This window comes from Camarhynchus parvulus, chromosome 3, assembly GCF_901933205.1.
Source record: "Camarhynchus parvulus chromosome 3, STF_HiC, whole genome shotgun sequence".
In the NCBI taxonomy this organism is placed as follows: Eukaryota; Metazoa; Chordata; class Aves; order Passeriformes; family Thraupidae; genus Camarhynchus; species Camarhynchus parvulus.
In genome coordinates this window covers 20,279,928-20,299,324 of record NC_044573.1, presented here as the reverse complement: position 1 = coordinate 20,299,324, position 19,397 = coordinate 20,279,928, and the positions used below count along the sequence as shown (strand labels likewise).

Genomic DNA, 19,397 nt, shown 5'->3' with positions numbered 1-19,397 from the left:
TCTTGAAGAGGGAAAAGCTGTTTGAGCTCCGGTAGCGTTAGTATTTTATGGCTTGGAATAACCAATTGCAAACCAAATTCCTCTTTAAGGCTCCTCCCAAGCAAGCACGGGGCCTTAAATGACTTGAGGCAAGGCAACATTTCATTACATTGTATTGAGAGCAAGCAATAATGCCTGAGCACTGCAGAACTCGGACAGAGCCCTCAATTCCTGAAGCCCTGTTTGATCTCCATATGCTGTTTGCTGGAAACAAATACTTATCTGGAAAACTAGAACATATCTATACAGAACAGAATGGCAAAACAGCCCCAATAAAGCTCCTTACAGTTTTTTAACAAGTACTTTCACAGAGAAAGGTTTTCAGAAAAATGAAGAGTTGAATTAAAAAATGGAGGCTAATTGTACAGGTATTTCCCTTGAATACATTGTTAAACCATGGCCAAACTGTGGAAAAATCCATTATAAGTATCCTCCTCCACTGCCAGACAATCCAAACTATCTCCTGCTGAATTTCACTTCACACTTGCAGTGACCTTTTCCCTCAGTTTGTGATAGTATTTGCTTGACTTTCAATTTGGTTATTGATAATGTTAACAGGTACACACTATTTACCAACACCTTGCCAAGTCATTGTCTTAAAATAAAAGAAATATCAGCAGTAACAGAAAAACAGGCTATGCATTACAAAACATTTATGTTGGAATCAAAAGTCAGAATTAAGTCAAAAGTCAGAATGTAGACGCACTACAGCTAAAACATTCTCTCTTGCTTTTATTCACTACAATGTGCCCTTTGCTGAAGTATTTTGTTTTACAGGATTTTTTTTTTTTACTGTAAGAAGACAAACATTCTCCATTCCAAAAAAACCCCACAGCAACTTTAAATCTTTTGCAAATTACTTAAGATGATCTGGCCCCATTGGGAAAAAAAGGTCTAGAATTAAATATGACTTGTTGGAACATGGAAATAACCAATAAGCTGTCATGCTGCTCCCTTGAATTGCTATGAGATGTGCATATTTTTAAAAGCAGATGGTGAAAAGTTATATGGTATCCTAAACAAACATGATGAATGGCAGAGCCATTTGGTGAAAAAGCAGTGTAACCAAATATTAAGACAGTCAGACAGAGACCTAGGTACGTGAAATTTGAAAGATTTGGAACAGGACAAGGAAAGGTGCTAAGCCTAGGAAGAGCCACAGAATATTCAGCATGAGATTAGCTGGTGCCTCTACAGCATTGGAATAACAGGTTCATGACAGAGAAAGTGTTAAGTTACACGTTATTTAAACACATTCCATGTCATTGACCTGCTATCTCAACATACCATATGCTATAGTAGGGCACTGATAAGATAACAACATATCAAACAGAGTTTCACAATATACATTAGGGATGGCAGGGCAAAAATGTAGAAATACAACGTGCATTAGAAAAAAATCGTGCTCTCGTAGTGGGATCCTTTGCTCTGTCCAGGGGCTATACTTATGCAGAAGGATTTCCACTCCTCAAAAAGTCTGTATCTCTTGAATCCACCCCTCTGAGGCACACTGTTTCTTAATTTAAGAGTAAAAAAAAGGCCAAGAAGATATGTTAGATTCAAAGGTAGACCTCCTAGGCCCCACATAGTTAAGCTAAAGTTGAAAAAGATACTAATATAATGAATCCAATTCTTTGATCAAACATAATACCCAATTACCAAATCATAGATACCTCTGCAATATGTCTTGATATGCTTAAATATTCACTCAAGTTCCTTTAGCTTCAATCCTTTCTAATTCTACTTCACTTCAAAACAGATATCTAAGTAAAGTACAAAAATAGTAAATTTTAATAAAATTATTGCCAAAATATGTTTGGTTTTTTTTCATAATACTCTTCCTATCTGATGGATTTTTCTTAAGTTCTTAGAATTATGTAATTGAGTATCCTATTGAGTATCCCTATTTTCAAATAAAAATAGGTCATGGGCTGGAATGACTTGTCCAGACAAACTCCTACATCTCCCCTTCCTTCATAATAGATATTATTTTTACATCTAATAATCTTTGCAGTGTTTTGCAACAGAAGTTAGTTAAATTTGTTCTTAATAAGAGAAGGTGACTGCACTATTTGGGAAATGATGTTTGTCTATTAAACTCTCACATTCCTACCAGAAGCTTGAGTTTTCATTAATGAAAATTATCTTAAAGATTTTTCATTTGAGAGATATTAAAAAATTATCTAGTATCAGTGGGGTCACTGCTTCCCAAACTGACACTTAAGGTACTCCTGAGCAAGCCACCAACTTGAGTGATAGATGCAGCCATTTGGATGCTTATATTCACCTTCTAGGTGAATTCCCTCTCCCCTTTTTACATTTTAATCCCTGCCTCTTTAACAGACAATGCAGCAAAGGATGAAATACAGTTGCTCATTATGTCAAGAAAATACCAATTAGCCATCAGACAATTCAATAAACTTTGTGTAAATATTGTGAACAGATGATGTCTTATATAAGCTTGATGAATTAATGCTTAATTTCCTTCCTGCATAACCCCAAAACAGCCAGCTTAAATGTCAATTGCTAGAGCTCTGACTTCTGGGGGGAAGCACTCTTAACTTCTTTAGCATTGCAAAGCAAAGTTTCAGCAACAATGAACAAACGTAATGAAATTTTCTGGGTTCTATTCCCCAATGATTCTTCCACCACCACCCGGCTCTCCTGAGTTGAACTAACATAGCAGGCAGTTCAAGTCGACTCTTATAATTGCTTCCAATTTGCCTGTTTTGCTTTTGGCAATTAGCAAACTGAAATGTTATCATGAAAGAGTCCATCTCATTTATAAGGCCAGGTTTTCCCTCCACTAAAATATGCAGGCACTCTGTTCTTTATTACCAGCAGGAGATAAATGGCTGGTTTTCGTTGCTGAAGAATATATAATGGTTAAAAAGTCACTTTTTTCCTCCAGCTCTACATAAATCACAGAACTAGTCAATATTTAATAATGCTTGCCTTGGTCTGGAGTCCCTTGATCACCCCTGTCATGTGTAATAGCTCCCTCTCCGATATCTTTGACATAAAAGCCCAGCTTTACTGCAATACTAACATGTAGAGGGTCATTACGGATCGACATTTACCTTAATCTGTGACTGCCAACCATGAACCGATAAATTCCAGCAGATTCCACTGGGAGAAATCAGTAAACTTCTCAGTGGAAAGAACTGAAGGAAAATTCTGCCGAGAACAGAATACATTTTCTACAACGGCTGCTCTGCAAATGGGTTCTGACTTTTGAAAGTTCTCTAGCTGCACAGCTTTGCAACATTTAATACCGTTTTGATGGTTTGAGAGACGGGATGACAACCGAGGATGACACGACTTAGAAAGCAAGCAGAAATTTTCTTTGCAAAAACAATGCAAGATTAAACACAAGGGGAATATGGCTTTTGCATTATTCACCCTGCTGCCTTGGCGGAAATGGCTCTGCTGTCACTGGTCCAGCCAAAATGTTGCTCCTTTTTTTTATATTGATCATCACTCCTTCTCCTCATAATCTTACAAGTGCTTCACAGCAGAATACATCAAAGCCTTCATTGCATAAAAAAGGGACACAACAGCCTTTGTGAGGGGTCAGCTGAGACTGCCTACCACACGTTACCCTCCTCAGTGAACGTGTTTCTCCAAAGAGCACACAAACAAGTTCATTTATAAACTACTTTGCAGAGGACAGCAATTACAGCAGCTATGCTCTCTTTAGCACCAGTACTGGAAGCAACAACCCAGTCTCATTCTGAGGAGAAAAGAAGAGGCGAGTTATAAAGTCATCAGCGATTCAATTCTCTATCTGTTACTGCATTTACAATACTGATTAAAATTGGGAACAGTACATAGAAGGATTAAATGTCATCCAAACATTATTTTCAACCACAATTTCATATTATACTCATAAGAAAACATTTTTATAGTTGCCTTATGTCAATCATGCTGTTTAAAGTGCACTAAAAATTAATGACAACATTGTTAGGTAAAATTCATAAACATTACTTGTGTACAATATTTTATTATTTATTATACCTTAGAGCATGCTTTATAGCTCAAATTGACATATTAAAAGCTCATACTCATTTTGTGAATATTCATTTTTATTCACTGCCCAAGTATTTTACATTTATATAATTAGAGGACATGGCGTTCTACTTTCAACTAAAAAATACACACGTTTTGTAATACATTTGGAAAAAATGTCCAATTACCTTTAGTGCCCTAGGCTTTTACATAGGGGCGACATCACTAACTCTGCCTGCTCCGATTTAGCAACATTTTAACCCAAGACCACATTGTTATGTTTAAGTTTAAAAGATGTAAAAAAAAAAAAAAAAAGAAACAACCTGCAACATAAACCAGTGGCAGCAAAAGAACAACCTGCAGGGAACTCTTACTTGTCAGGCTTTCATATCTCATGTTGAGTCTGTATATGATATAGAAATAAAGAGTTGGTTTTCTTTCCTTTTCTTCTTCAAATTATACCCATGATCAACCATATTATGACCAGCTCTCATGAGTGGTTTATATAAGCAAACCAACTGAAATTTTGTGAGCATAGCTTCCTTATCTGAGAGAAGGTGGCAAGATAAGACTCTGTGTATATATCTAGAGACTAAATGAGTGCAGAGAGCTTATCTTTATTTGCCAATTTATGTGTTTGTACAAATGTAAAGCACCATAAATCAAAGCAGCAGTTCTTAAATAAAAATTGATAATTCTAAAATAATCAATGGCACAGGGAAAAACAAAAAAGTAGAAAAATTTGGTGCTAAAGAATTTTTTTTTAAATAAACGGAATATCAATGTTATCATTAGACTTATTATGAAGGGAAAATTATACCTTGATCAGCATAGAACAGACCAGTGACAAGGACTGTGTAGGTCAGTTTTCCATTAGGTTTATTTGGGGCAAGCCATTTAAATTGAACTTCTTTGGACCCATCAACAGTAGTAAATACATCAACCATTCCCTCAGGGGCAGCTTCCATGGTCCGAGCTTCTACCTGCAAATTCAACAGGAAATGGAATTTGGTGCCATAGTCACAGAGGAGGAATGAGAGATGCAAAGTTTAAGAAAAGGTATTTCTTAATTAAGAAAAAGTAACTAACACTGGCAGAATCCTAATTTTTAAGCATGTTGCTGTCCTTTAATCTACATTTGTTTGAAGCTGTTCAGCTACTAACCTACTTTAAATAGAGATTACTGTAAGAAACAGGAAACAAATACTGAAAAAGAATGGAAGATTATTTTTTAAATTATTTAATTATTTTTACACCCACCTCATGTGGATGTACGATCTCAGTGTAAGGAAAGGAAACAACAACAGAAGACCATGTAACTTTCTGCGTTTTAAAAGCAACGGCAAGGAACATGCATTTAAACACTGTAGTAAATTATTACAGACATTTAACAGACAAAAATTCCTTTCTGGAATATTGACTGCTCCCTAAATTAACTTTCACATTCACCTAATAAAATTAAGTTGCAATAAAAAGTAAATCTTTAAGAGAAAATAAAATATAAAAAAGCTGGATAATGTACTGAATAGGAAAGATTTGTACTGGAACTAAATAAATACTTATTAAATATTCCAGATATTTACTATTGAAATTTCAAAACTCGTAGTAAACATTCAGTGCTATGGAACAAAGTAACTTGTTATTATGTTATTTATGGCGACAATTTTGTTTCTACTACATTATTTATTTGGTGTTTTCTAAGGTATAAGATGGTTTCACACCTCTGTAAGTGCCTCTCAGCTGCAAGTTCTTGGGAGTGCTAATAAATGCTATTTTTAATCTGCCACACCTGCACTGTTATCTAAATAACCAAACATATTTTCTCTGTCCTTGAAACATGAATGTTGTATTTTTCAGAAGAAAAGATTGGACAGCTCATTGTTTACAAGTGCCATGCGCATCAATACCTCCACATGTGCTTCTCTATTTATACACTTGCTTATATTGAAAGTAAGTGATAAGTTGCAGTAAAGCCAACAGGATAAAGTGCATGCTTAAAGATAAACAAGTACTTCATAGATTTATTGGATCACTGCCACATTGATTATTTGGGTATTTTAGTCAAAAACATCCTTATGGAAGGATTTGACTAAACTGTGCTTTCTAAACAAAGTAATTTCCAGTAAAGTGCTCCTAAATTTCCTAAGTGCTCCAATCAGAAACATGAAAAATGTGAAGAAATTAATAACAATTATGTTTTTCTACTGAAGAAGAATCAAAAAAATATTTAAATATTATAAATTTGCAGCAATCTGTATCATGTCCTAAACAGCTGCAACAGCTGTACTATGTCTTTAGCTTTTTTTTTATGATGTGCTATATAAACATATGGCACAGAAAACCTTTTTCACACTTATTTTTCTAAATATTATTTTACACCACCCCGTAGTATTTTCAGACATATTTACTAATAACTTAATAAACAAAGGCTCTTGTATCATAGAAGTGACACCAAATCATAGAAATCATAGAATAGGTATAGTAATATTGGGAAAAGTACAAGCATACATATTACTAAAACCCTGAAATTTAAATTTAATAGCAGTGGGTTGAGATGAGAAATACTCAGTGTTGAACATTTCCACTTATTTATAAGACATTAACAAGAGGTAACACATTTCAAAACTAGCATAATTTGAGTGCTCTTGAATTTCTCTGAAGAATCTATTACAGGCAACGTGAGCCCTTAATAAACCATTTTTTTCCCTCTTTAGGGACAAAACACCCAAACAATTAGAACAGACAAAAGCAGTATCTTGAGTGTAATAGGAAGAGAATAAAATGCAGCTTTTCTTAATTTACTTAGCAATTTGCATCTCACTTAAAAATAACTCATAGTCACAAAAAAAAAGTCAAACAAGAACTATCTAAGCTGAACAAAACCAAGTTTTTGAAATAGAATAACAGCTAATGCTCTCATAATTAATTAAGATCTTCAGAGCCACCTTCAGAAATATAAGGTGGACAAATTCCCTATTTAGGGGAACATCACATGATGTTCCTTGATCGATTAGGGCACATTAAGCACAAGATCAGCAACAAAAATAGCTGGAAGCCTATCAGTTTACTGCTGGGAAATCTTTCCCATACTATTTAGAGCAGAGGCAAAACATTAGGTTTCTCTTTTTTTCTTCTTCTTTTTTTAAGTATTGGGTTTACTCTGTAATTGATATGAAAATCTTTTTTTAAAAATCAAATGAAGATCCAGTGCTTTAACTTCCTGGCAGCACTTAGGTGAGCCTAAATCAAGAAGTACTTCAATTCCTGTGATTAGAGATGGATCACTGGCTCTGGAAAACAGTTTGTGCACTGATCATGGGATGCAGATGAGTATCAGCTACAGCAACCCCTTCGAAGTTTTTCAAAAGACAAGTTACAAGTTCGTAGTTCAGTGGAGACATCAAAAAAGACTACTAAAAATATTTTTTAAACTGTAACCACTGGTGTTCTCTTCTATCGTTTTGATGCCTATTTGATAGGACAGTAGTACTGAAAACTTACATATTTCATCTGTATGCAAAGTTTGGTAATGAGTTGTCTTCAGCATCACTACCAACACAAGGGATTAGGTTATTGCACATCAGGTACCTTAAAACAAGGTTTGCTTTTGGGGTATATGTGAAGTTGCAAAAAATGTACAAGAAAAACTGGCAAAAAGCCATTCAAGCTCTTAAGAATGAATATTCTTCAAAGTAGAGCAAGCTATAAACTGTTTAATGGTTATAAAGTCTAGTTGTCTTCTGCAGAGAGAAAACATTACTGGCATTTGAATGAAAGCAATCTTGGAAATAAAACTGGAAATGTGACTAACAAATTACATCATAAAAATAAAACCTGGAAGTTCCTTCCTGATAAAAAATAAATTGTGGTAGAAAAAATAGAAAGAAAAACACAAAACCCTCCCAAACCTCTTTTTTCTTCCATCTGTTTTTTCTACCAAATTTAGAAGCCTAAAACTAAAGCTGAATTAAACAAAAACTTAAATCCCAGAATAAGCACAGGCCTCTCTCTTGGTTATGCTTGAAAACAAAACCAAGCACAGTAGATATGATTCTAGTTATTCATCAGCTATACTATGAAATCATACTAGATATATCAGTTCAGCTATATATCCAAAAACCTTTAACAAAATAAAAAAGCCTCAGGAGGTCTGTTTTTCATAAATTTGTCAAATTTAATATTCCTGTATTCTCAAATCCTGAAAAAAATGGGGTGTTACACAAGACTGCTAAAATCTGTCAAGTATAATATTTTGATCACATTCTTGCATTCAAAAGATTTATGAATTACCATATTTTCCTTGCTCCCGTTGCCACTTCTAGCCTCTGCAATTCTCAAATTAACTTTAGTCCTTTCGGTCCAGCAGCCAGAAATTTGCTCATTACTGGAACAGTAACTCTTTCTTTATATACATCCTTGTAAATCTGGTTAAAGTACACCTGCACCTTTCAAACATATTAACTCCATTTAATTTCAATAATGTGTGTTTCAGCCTCCGTTTTTGTCTTCCCTCACTGTACCTATGTTCTACTTTGGAATGGTGCCTAACAATGACCTATTGAATCTTTAGCAGCTCTTAAACAGGATCTTTTTTTTAAATGTCACATTTTGCCAGATGGGTTAGTACTGCCCAGAGTGAATCATCACCATTTACTCTGATATTCACTGTCATCTGACATTTATTACATTCCCAGAATGTAAATTAAGGTACTCACCAGTGGACCTAAAGCACAACCTTTTGCAGTACATGCCTGGACTCTGAAGGAATGCAGACTCCAAGGAGCAAGCCCATAAGCATAACAACTTAGCTGTGATGAATTTTGCAGCAGAACACCGTCCATGTACAATCCATAGCTAGTAATAATACCTATAAAACAATGTGAGAGCACTCAGTAACCAAAAAGCCACAGAATTTAGAAGAAAACTAATGCTACAGACACCAAGGCAGTAGTAGTACTTCAAACTGTTTACAATTGAGCAGATACTGCTTAGCACGACTGGGAAGGTAAAACTCAAAAGAAACATACTCTCCCATCTTTAACTATTGCAAACCTTACAAGTGCACAGCATGTCTTTAAAAAATTACACTATTCCAAAGATTACCCCTTAACAAACCTGTTTCTGAGTGGCAGCCAACACCATCCTGGAATGAGGGAAACTGAGGCAATTCTGGTTTAGAGTCTATTCTGCATATGGCTTTTCAAACAATACAAAAAAACATCTCACATCTTAACAGGTTCAGACTTAGAAATAAAATCTCCAAAATAATCAAAATGTTGAAGGACAAATCAGTGCTATAACTACAATGAATCAGTAACAAATAATTTTGTCACACAAAACACCTTTTTCATATTTATTCCTTCTAACAATTACTTCAGATTTCCACTGCTTTGCCAACAAACTACATACTTCATCAATTTGGGGCACGAGTGGGGTGGTTGGAAAATTTACCCACTTTTCTTCATGAAATCACAAAAGTGTAATGATTACTGTTTCCTTCTCAATATGCTGTAGAAAAAATCTTGAAGTAAACTACTCCTTTCCTACTCAATCTACAGAAAGAAAACATATTTGGAAACTCAAACATTAGCAAGATTTTTAGACAGAGGAAAGAATGGTCCTTCTTGTATACCTGGCTAATACTAACTAAAATTGCAAGTGATTGCTTATTGCATTTATAACAAATTCTAAAACTTTGTTCTTCCAAAGGTACATGGCAGGATAACAAATCCTGTAGAGTATTTTGAATTTAATGAACTAAAAACTTAGTTTTACAGATTGGCTTAGACTTTAGAAACTGAGCTTGCAAAGCAGCACTTTTTCTTAGGGCTATTCTGCCATCTTTCTTACTTCTGAATAATCTCCCTTTTTAAAAGTTACTTCAATGAGAAATATTAAGCCAAATAAATGCAAAGTTATAGGGTTCATTTGAAGTGATTTTAAGTTCAGAGGATGCCTTCTAATCCTTCCATTATAAAAACAAATTCTATTGTAAAACTATAGCTCAGTTCACCATTCCTTCCCTTAAAATTAATTTTTTGAAACTACATTGAGGAAGATTCGATGTGAAATTGAAAAAAATATTTTCCCCTCCACAAAGTGGAGGACTGCATCATAAATAAAAGTGTACACACAACTGTTTCAGCTGAGCTTTGAAGAGTTCTACTTCAAAAGATTTATACGCTAAAGGTCTGAGTACGGTGAAGTGATTCACATGCTCCTCAATTCCTTTCTCTTCTAGAAAAGTGAGAGGCTAAACTCAGCTCAGACAGCAGAGATGTGCAGGAGGAGGTCCTGGAAAATCACACACTATCAATCTTACCACATTTGACAGGCTTTCTAAAGCAAAAAACCCTTGTGGTTCTGTGTCTAGTTGCTTGTGAAGCAATAACATGAATGGTTGATATTTTTCCTCCAATAAATAAACAAATCTTATATATATATATGGGTATATACTTTAAAATACTTTGCTTATCTCAGAGGAAAAATGCGAATGCTAGCATTAAGGATGTGTTTTACAGGCAAAAAATGCCAAACACTGAGATAACTCTAAGCACCTACTATACCTGTAGCACTAACCCCTTGAAAGTACCATAGAGTAGAATCTTAAAACTACCTGTGCTGGAAGGGACTGACAGGACAACCCCAAGAATCACACCATGTGCCTGACAGCATTGTCCAAACACTTCCTGAACTCTGTTAGGCTGGTGCTGTGAGGAACCTTTTCCTGATCTCCAACCTAAATCTCCTCAGACACCTTTATGCCGTTCCCTCGGGTCCTGTCACTGGTCACCAGAGAGCCCAGATCAGTGCCTAATAAATCACTATTAATTCATTTGATACTTATGATAACAGTATGAATCATAGTCAGGTCACTTGTCATTAATGTTTTAGAGAGTTCCTAAAGCCACAGCACTGTGCAGCACCCCCACTTGAGGAGCAGCTTGCTGTTCAGCTCTGTGAGCTTTTGTTAGTTCTCCCAGTACAGACAGAGAACAATCATCTCCAAAAATCTGATCCATTATGTCTTGATTTTACTTCTGCCCTTGCCTTGTAGGACACTGATGGAGAAAACTACAGTATGAAAAGAAAGAAAAAAAAGTACGTCTCAGAAGAAAATTATCTAATAGTCCATTTTTGAGATATGAAGCCATTTTTCTAAATTAGCAGTAACTATTTTCTGGGGATAAGTAACTCTGCCTCCCTATTTCACCAGTATAGACTTCCAAAATATACAGAGAAAAAGTTTAAAGTTGGCCCAAAGTTAACAAACTTCTCAAGAGTTTCTAGATACTGCTGAAGTTTACCATGCATAAAATATTTAAGACTATAGGACATTTTTATGATTTACAAGGCCTCCTGAGCAACATGTGGTCACTATGAAAAGATGCAGTTTCTTCATAGTTTTGAAGTCTAGGTAGCTAGGTCAAAACATGCATTCACTGAAGACAAAATCTCTATTGTCTACAGTACAATTATGTTCCACCATTGAAAAGAAAACCAAGAATGCAAATCAAACTTAAACTGAAGAAAGTTATAAAATCTTCTTCTTGCTCCTTTCCCCTCTCTGGGTGAGACCATATAATGTGTCAATGATATTCAAGACATTAAAGAGGTTTTGAATCCAAAGTACTACAAGCACTTTACTCTTAAGGTGCAATCTACAGGTCAAATCTTAAGCAAACATACTTTTACCTACATCAATTTCACTGACTACAAACACCAGTCGTCTCTCATAAGCACAAGGATTTGCAAGAACAAGTACTGGCTTAGTTCACTGAATAATTTTATAAATCAGTTTTTACTATACCTACTATTTTCCATTAAAATTCCACATGGCCTTGGAAGATACAATCCTGATTTAGATTTGGTTTTATCTATGACATGAACACAAAATGAAGTTTTTGAGAATTGACCAGCTAAGAAAAATTTTCAGTGGAAAATTTTCAAGGATTTTAAAATAGCAGATCTCAAACTATATGGCAAGGTTATAATGGATGTGCTCTGAAGAAAAGATCATTGTTTATTAAGGCCACAAGAATAATGAAAGGTCAAAGCAGAATATCTGATGACACACGATTTCACAAGCCTCTCCCTACATTGCTTGCATCTAAATGGTCAATATTGTCTATACTACCTATTATCTACATACATATGTGATATGTATGTGTAGGGTGGCAGAATCTGGGCCATGTCCTATCCACCATTTTATTGCTGGATTGAAAATAAGACAAAATAAAATATCAATATTCAACATGCCATCTTCCAAAAGTCTTTTTTCTACTTAATACATAAATTATATTTCTGAAGCAACTTTCAACAAAGAATTACGTGTTTAATTTCCCATTTTTCTATGAATTTTTTCCCCTCTATATAATGTAAATAAGCCTTAAATTAAATAAAAACCTGTAGCCTCAAAGTTCGATATTTACACCTGGACAACACAGGCCTAGGTGTTCCTGTACCCCAAAGCTTATTTCCCCTCATTGTGCCATCTTTGTGAAGAAGCTTTGTAGCCTTTAATCCTTTTTGCCACCTCTGACCTCCAGGGTAGCATTTTAATTCTCCTTAATTTTTTTCTAATTCACAGCAAGCAGCTGGAGCCCATATACATCACGAGGGCATAGCCAAGTCTGTGCTGTCCAAGCCCCAGCCAGCCCACACACCCACTGGAAGCTGATAAGCCTCCTCAGCCCATGGAAATAAACAGTAGCATCTGTCAAGCAGGAGCAAACGGAAGGAGGCAGGAGAGAAAGGAATGGCCCCAGAGATCTAATAAGGAGATGACAATCTATGATATGCAAATCTTTGCAATTCTGAGGTTTCCACCTGAAACAAAGCCAAGCTCAGTATTTTTGAAAAGCACTGCTTAGCAGCCTGGAACACACCAAGTTTGATCCAACTCAGTTCAAAGCAGGAAACAGCTTCTAAGCTTTTGGAAAAAAAAAAAAAAAAAAGAAAAATCAAGAATGCACCAGTAGAATGCTGAAGAAAGAAAGTTTTAGGGAAAGTACCTAAGTATCTTCTGCTGGTTTTTCTCAAATTTTATTCTTCTCAACTATGGTATTTTTCAGTCTCTTACACAGTTTTAAAACACTGACACAGCCATTATAGATTATATGGTCAAAAGGCAGCCCAAAAGATGTGCTGAGAATGAGCAAAACAAAGTCACTGAACAAAGTGAACCTTCCTGATTAAGCACTTGCTCAGTCAAAACTTTTAGAGCTTATTTGCTGTTGAGTTTTTTAAAAAGTCTCTTCAAGAAAATGGAGAAAGGATGGAAATAGAAAATTGGAGAATGAGAAAATATGTTATTAGATAAATCACAGAATCATTTAGGTTGGAAAAGACTTTGAAGATCATTGAGTCCATATAACTGCTAACCCAGCACTGCTAAATCCACCACTAAACCATGTCCCAAAGTGCCACATTGCATCTTCTAAATACTTTCAGGGATGGTGACTCAACTGCTTCCCTGGGCAGCCTGTTCAAATGCTTGGGAACCCTTTTCATGAAGGAATTTTTCCTTATACACAATCTGAACCTCTGTGGCACAACCTGAGGCCATTTCCTCTTGTCCTATTGCTTGGGAGAAGAGACTGACCCCCCACCTGGCTACACCCTCCTTTCAGGCAGTTGTAGAGAGGGATAAGATCTCCCCCAGCCTCCTTTTCTCCAGGCTGAATACCCCCATCTCCCTCAGCTGCTCCTCATCTGACTTGCACTCCAGCATCTTTCCCAGCCCCATTACCCTTCTCTGGACTCAGTCTAGCACCTCAATGCCCTTTTTTATAGTGAGAAGTCTGGAACTAAAGACAGGATTGGAGGTGTGGTCTCACCAGTGCTGAGTACAATCACCACCCTGGTCCTGATGGCCTCACCAGTGATGATCCAGGCCAGGGTGCCATTGGCTTTCTTGGCCACCTGGGCACACACTGGCTCTTGCAGTTCAGCCTCTGTTGACCAGCACCCCCAGGTGCTTTTCCCGTCAGCAGCTTCCCCGCCCGTGGCACTGCCTGGTATTGTTGTGACCCAAGGGCAGCACCCAGACTGCGCCTTGTTGAACCTCACACCATTGGCCTCAGCCCACCGATCCAGCCTGTACAACACCCTCTGCAAAGCCTTCCTGCCCTGCACTCCTATCCAATTTGGAAACATCTGCAAACTTGCTGAGGGTGCACCAACATCCTCAGCAGCTTCCTAGCAAGTTGTTTATTGTAGTTAAAATGAGAGCCAAGCTGTACATAGTAAATGCTGTATTAACAATCTACAACACCCAAATTCAGTAATGCATCCTGGCTTTTAGTTGTTTTAAAGGAAGCTTGTGAAAATTTATTTCTTAAACTCTAGACCTTTATTGTGTGCTGTTGATATGCATGTATAAATATGTATATGGACATATATATTTGTATTTCCTCGATTAGTTAAACCACTCTCTAAATGGTTTGCATTTTTTTCCACAATGCAAGGATAACAAGATCAGGCCCTGAAATTAACTATTAAAAAATGCCTATTTCAGGGAAAATTATTCAGACTTTAGCACTAAGCTACATGCATGACCGTCCTCACCATTTCCTCCCATCCCTTACCCTTCCCCTTTCTCCTGCCTCCTTGCTTTTGCCACACATGCTGATGAGATTTTAGAAACAGAGTTAGAAAGTTTCTTAGGGGCTAGGAAGTAAAATCTTCCACAATGACTTCCAAAGAACCATAAATTATCAAATACATAATTTAACAGGTGACATATTCTTATTTCTTTCTAAATTTAATGTAAGACCTTACAGAATACAATCACCACTTCTGGGGGAATCATTTAAAATGTCTTTAGTGAAGTTGAACAAGTAGGATGTGCTTTATCACAACTGAATGTGAGAAAAAAACTTGCAGGAAAAAATGAAATTTATGTGAAACCACTGGGAGAAATAATTCTATATATTGAAATAATATCATGAGCCAATAAAGAAAAACATTTCTGATACTTCAAATTTAGTGATTCCTACATAGCATCACTCTGATTTTATTATGATGCATGTAGCAGTGATTTAAACTGCTAAAATCAGAGCAAATTCCAAGTAAATGATACCGTGCAACCCCACTAGAAAAGTAACATTTGTCTAGAAGTTTTACACGTGGACATTTTGAAATGGAAAACATTTCTAAACAAAAGAAAGCATATTGTTTAACTTTCACAGCCATAGAAAAGTACAACTATATGATGAGTATGCAGAACACAAATCTAATTATTATTACATATCAATTAATGTAAAAGAAATTAATGTTTTATTGGAGGGTGAAATTAACATCCTAGACCGATATTCTTCAAGAATGCCTGTTCCTCAGCTCAGTTGCCCTGGAAAACATTGAACAATGAGATGCAGTACACAAGTACTATCAAAAGGGAGCACTTTTGAGCCACTGAAACGGCACGTTGGGCTGAAAACCACAATCTCCCAGCTGCAGACAATGATACTATCTCAGGTATTTTATGTGCTAAAATGATCATTAAAAATTAAGCACCACATATAAGCTGCCATTTAGAATATTAATTTACCTTTACTAATCATCTTTTTAACTTGAGGCTAAAAGAGTTCACTTACCATTCGGATACTCAGGCTTAGTCCAGGAGATGTTAAAGGAGTCAGATGCATATGACTGGGCTTTTGGAGCAGGAACCCCTTCTGGTGTACTCTCATCTGTTATAGCTGCGCTGGCTTCGCTTATACAACACCCACCTCCAGTGCAAGCCTTAAAATATTAATCAGAACAAATAAACACCTTTCAAAGTAGTACCAATAATTTTATCAATTTTTTTTTTTTGCCTAAGTCTCATCATTCTTCCAAATCTCAACTTAGTAATTCTGTGATTTTCAGGTAAGACCTTCTTCTTAGCATAGATTTGTTTACCTCTTTTCTTAAATAACAAGAGGATGTATAGTAACTCATGATACTTAGTTTTTAGGCATACTATAGCTAAAACATTCTTCTGTACTTCACAACAGCACCCAGAGCATGTGCAATTATAATAGTAAAAACCACCCTATTATAAATCAATGTGTATTAGTTGTTATTATTACATGTTTATGGAAAATAAAGGAAAATAATTTGTATTTCAGTTGCCAGAGAACAAAATGTTAACCATGCAATTTTTGTATTTTGTTTGGGATATGAAATAATATAACGTGAAGGCAAAAGTGCATATCCTTTATATAACAGGCTTTTAAAGTTTTACATGTACACAGCTATGGTCCATGTGATGCTTTGCCAATTATTTGCACCAATGCTGATGACAAGACTACACATGTTAAAAAACATACAAATATATATATGTATATATTGCTACTGGATTGAAAGATCTTTGTGTTAGGTTATTGCTTATATTTAGGGTTTTGTTGAATAATAGAATTAATAAAAACCTGAATTCAACAAATATTTACATTTGGACATACATAAAACTTATGGGATTATTATCTGTGTTTTTCTAAGTTGTCCATGTACTAAAGTGGACAAGTGGATCATCAGCAAACAAAGAATCTTGCTCTCCAGATGTCCAGGAACAAAATGTTTCTCTCAATCTATTTTATTTGAAAGGATTAGCTTCAGTTTCCCATTTCCCATTGTTTTTCAAATCAGAGAGCAGTCAAACACATTCCCTATGCCCTCCAAAACTGTATACTGACCCCAAGGGTAAAAATAAGTATTGTTTGCAAATAAGAGGCTCTTTTATACATAAAGATTATTTTGATATCACTGGAAATTACATTCCCAATGCAACTAAGGAATGACTCCATGTTTAGTCTGAACTACCAAGTAAAGATGAAAGAACGCAATCTCAGTTTTGGGAACATCCAAAAAATGACATTTACTCTAAACATGATAAAACCCAAAAACCGGCATCAGTTCAGATGGATGCTCAGGTAACTATTAGCATTTTGATAAGTAAAATATTTAAGAAAATCATCCTTCCAGGAGAAGCAGAGTAATCTTTGAATGATTCTACTTCCACTGGCTTCATAAAGAAGCCAAAAAGAGCAGTTCTGGAAGGCCTCTTTCTCATTTATTCCTTACTGACTAGCTAATTAATTTCCACCAGGCCTACTTCAGCAGTGGAGAGTGTTTCATTTAAGGGCTTGGTAACAGCAGCCTTTTCATTCATTTATTTCCTGAATTTCACACAGCTCAATTTTTGTGTCTCTGAAATTTGCTGGGACACGAAGTTTCTGGTTCTTCTAATGAAAATCAGCAAAAGAGAGTTCATCTGTATTTCAGGTAGGAGGATTTTAGATCAGTGTATCCAAATGGACTGGACACCTGGCTATCACATCCAGTGATTCTCAAAGCCATGAAAACCTCCACCCAGAATGAGTTCCCATTTTGTCACTTTGAGAAACAGATTTCAGGTGAAATTTGCAAAAATACCACAGGAACTGGACAGCCAAAGGACAGATGCAAACCACATCAGATGACACCACATAGCAACACTCCAAACAGGACCTGAGCCAGCTCACCCACACTGCAGCATCCTGAGGAGATATTAGCTTAACAGTTCAATCACAAAAGCACTTCAGTCATACAAAGAAGAGTGACACCCTGGCTACTAAAGGCAACCTTTCAACTTTCCATTTGCTTTCAGGCTGGCCTGGCTCACACTCACCCAGCTTAGAGAATGAACAGAACAAAAGCAAGTTCCTTTGCACTAATCCATGGAGATATGACCCTATGTCTTCTTGGCTGACTTTAGGAAAGAAGCATTAGACTTGCTTACAAAACCTGTTGTACTCATTTATGAATAAAACTGCTGCATATTAAATGGCAGTAATCAATTCTGAAAATTGGTAACAGCATGCAAAAATAAACATTTTCTAGCATTTTCAATGTAGCAACATTAACCTTTCATACAAAAGTTACAGGCAACAGCCTGTGAGGTGCTGAAAGTTCTGCTCATGAAGCTCCTGCTTCCAGCGTTCAAGATGCAATTTTTGATGACACAGAAACCAAAACCAATTTTTGAATGGATACAAACCAAAGTTAATAGTAACTGTGAAACAAGGAAAAAGTTCTAACTGATAGAAATATTTCATTCTAACAAAAAAAAAAAAAGACACAATTTAGGTATATCTTCCACTGTTGATGATTGTTTGGGGTATTTTTACTCTTAAGTTTTATTCAAATTCAGTTAAATAATATATGAAACACTAATTAAATTTTTTTCCAGGTGTGTATGCTTGATTTGAAATTTTTTGCGGATTTGGTTTTTGTTGGGTTTTTTTTATATTTGGAGTTTTTTACTTTCATAAACAAGTAACATTTGGCCATGTTTAATCTTCATAACTTGTAAACCTGTAATAGTACATTCCTCTCAAACCAGTCTAACTAGTTCTATATATGATGGATCCAAATGTTTTAAGAGAGCTATCACACCTCAAAGATATTGAGCTTTTCATGCACTTTTATCATTTTTAAAGCTGCAAGGACATTTAGATCTTCTAACTCACCTATCACAGACCACTGCATTTTATCCAGGTAAATCTGGTTACCTTTGTCACTAGAAGAAATTATCTTTTGCTACTTTCTGATTAAATGCAAATATTAAGGGGGATTAAAAATTTACAAAGAAATGAGAAATAAAATATAGAGAGCAAAGGGTTCCTAAACATTTATTTGGTAACTTCTAGGAAATCTGTGCACGCTGATGAAGCAAAACCAAAATGCACGCAACACCTCCTCCTGTATCCCAAGGTAGAGCCACCAAAAGCAGTCCCAGGTGCTCTCCAGATTGTAGCTGTTAATTTTTCCCCGATGCTCTCTCCTTGTGCCCCCATGCACAGAAGCTGGGCAGGAGCAGAGAAAAGCTGTGGCACAGTGAAGGACAGCACAAATTCTTTTGTAAAGAATACATAAAAAATCAAGGCATAAAATGCTTGTTGAAGTAGTGCCTTAGTTTTGGACATGGCACTATTATATATGCTAAGCAATTTACTATGCTGAAATATCTAGGCACAAATGAATTAATTTCAACATGAATCTAAGCTTTAATTAGACTGAATATCCTTGTTTTTTTCAGGTTCAAGTCAGATCCTTATCATTACCTGAAGGTAGATTATTTTTTGTGGTATAATATTTAGAACATTCAAGAGCATGCTAAGAAAAAATGAATGCATATCCAGTCTACATAAATGTAAATTTATTCATAATCAAGAGCAGAATATTTTTCTATGGCATTTATCAAAGCAAATATCCTTATATAGGTATTGTTATAAAATGAACAATGTGCTTAAAACAAGGGACAATCCTCTCCTTCTATCCACATATTTTCAGGTTTGTTACCGAAGAAGCTGTTCCATTTCATCACA

At 35.8% G+C, this 19,397-nt stretch overlaps 1 protein-coding gene across 1 annotated transcript in view; it reads right to left on the bottom strand.

The window, feature by feature from the left end:
* USH2A (usherin) overlaps positions 1 to 19,397 on the bottom strand; it is a 373,050-nt gene that overhangs the window by 167,781 nt on the left and 185,872 nt on the right. Inside the window, exons 35-37 of the mRNA XM_030944868.1 lie at positions 15,645 to 15,792; positions 8,763 to 8,914; positions 4,868 to 5,030 (exon numbers count right to left, since the gene is read on the bottom strand). Of these exons, the coding sequence (XP_030800728.1) occupies positions 4,868 to 5,030; positions 8,763 to 8,914; positions 15,645 to 15,792 (463 nt within the window). The remainder of the gene's footprint in view (positions 1 to 4,867; positions 5,031 to 8,762; positions 8,915 to 15,644; positions 15,793 to 19,397) is intronic.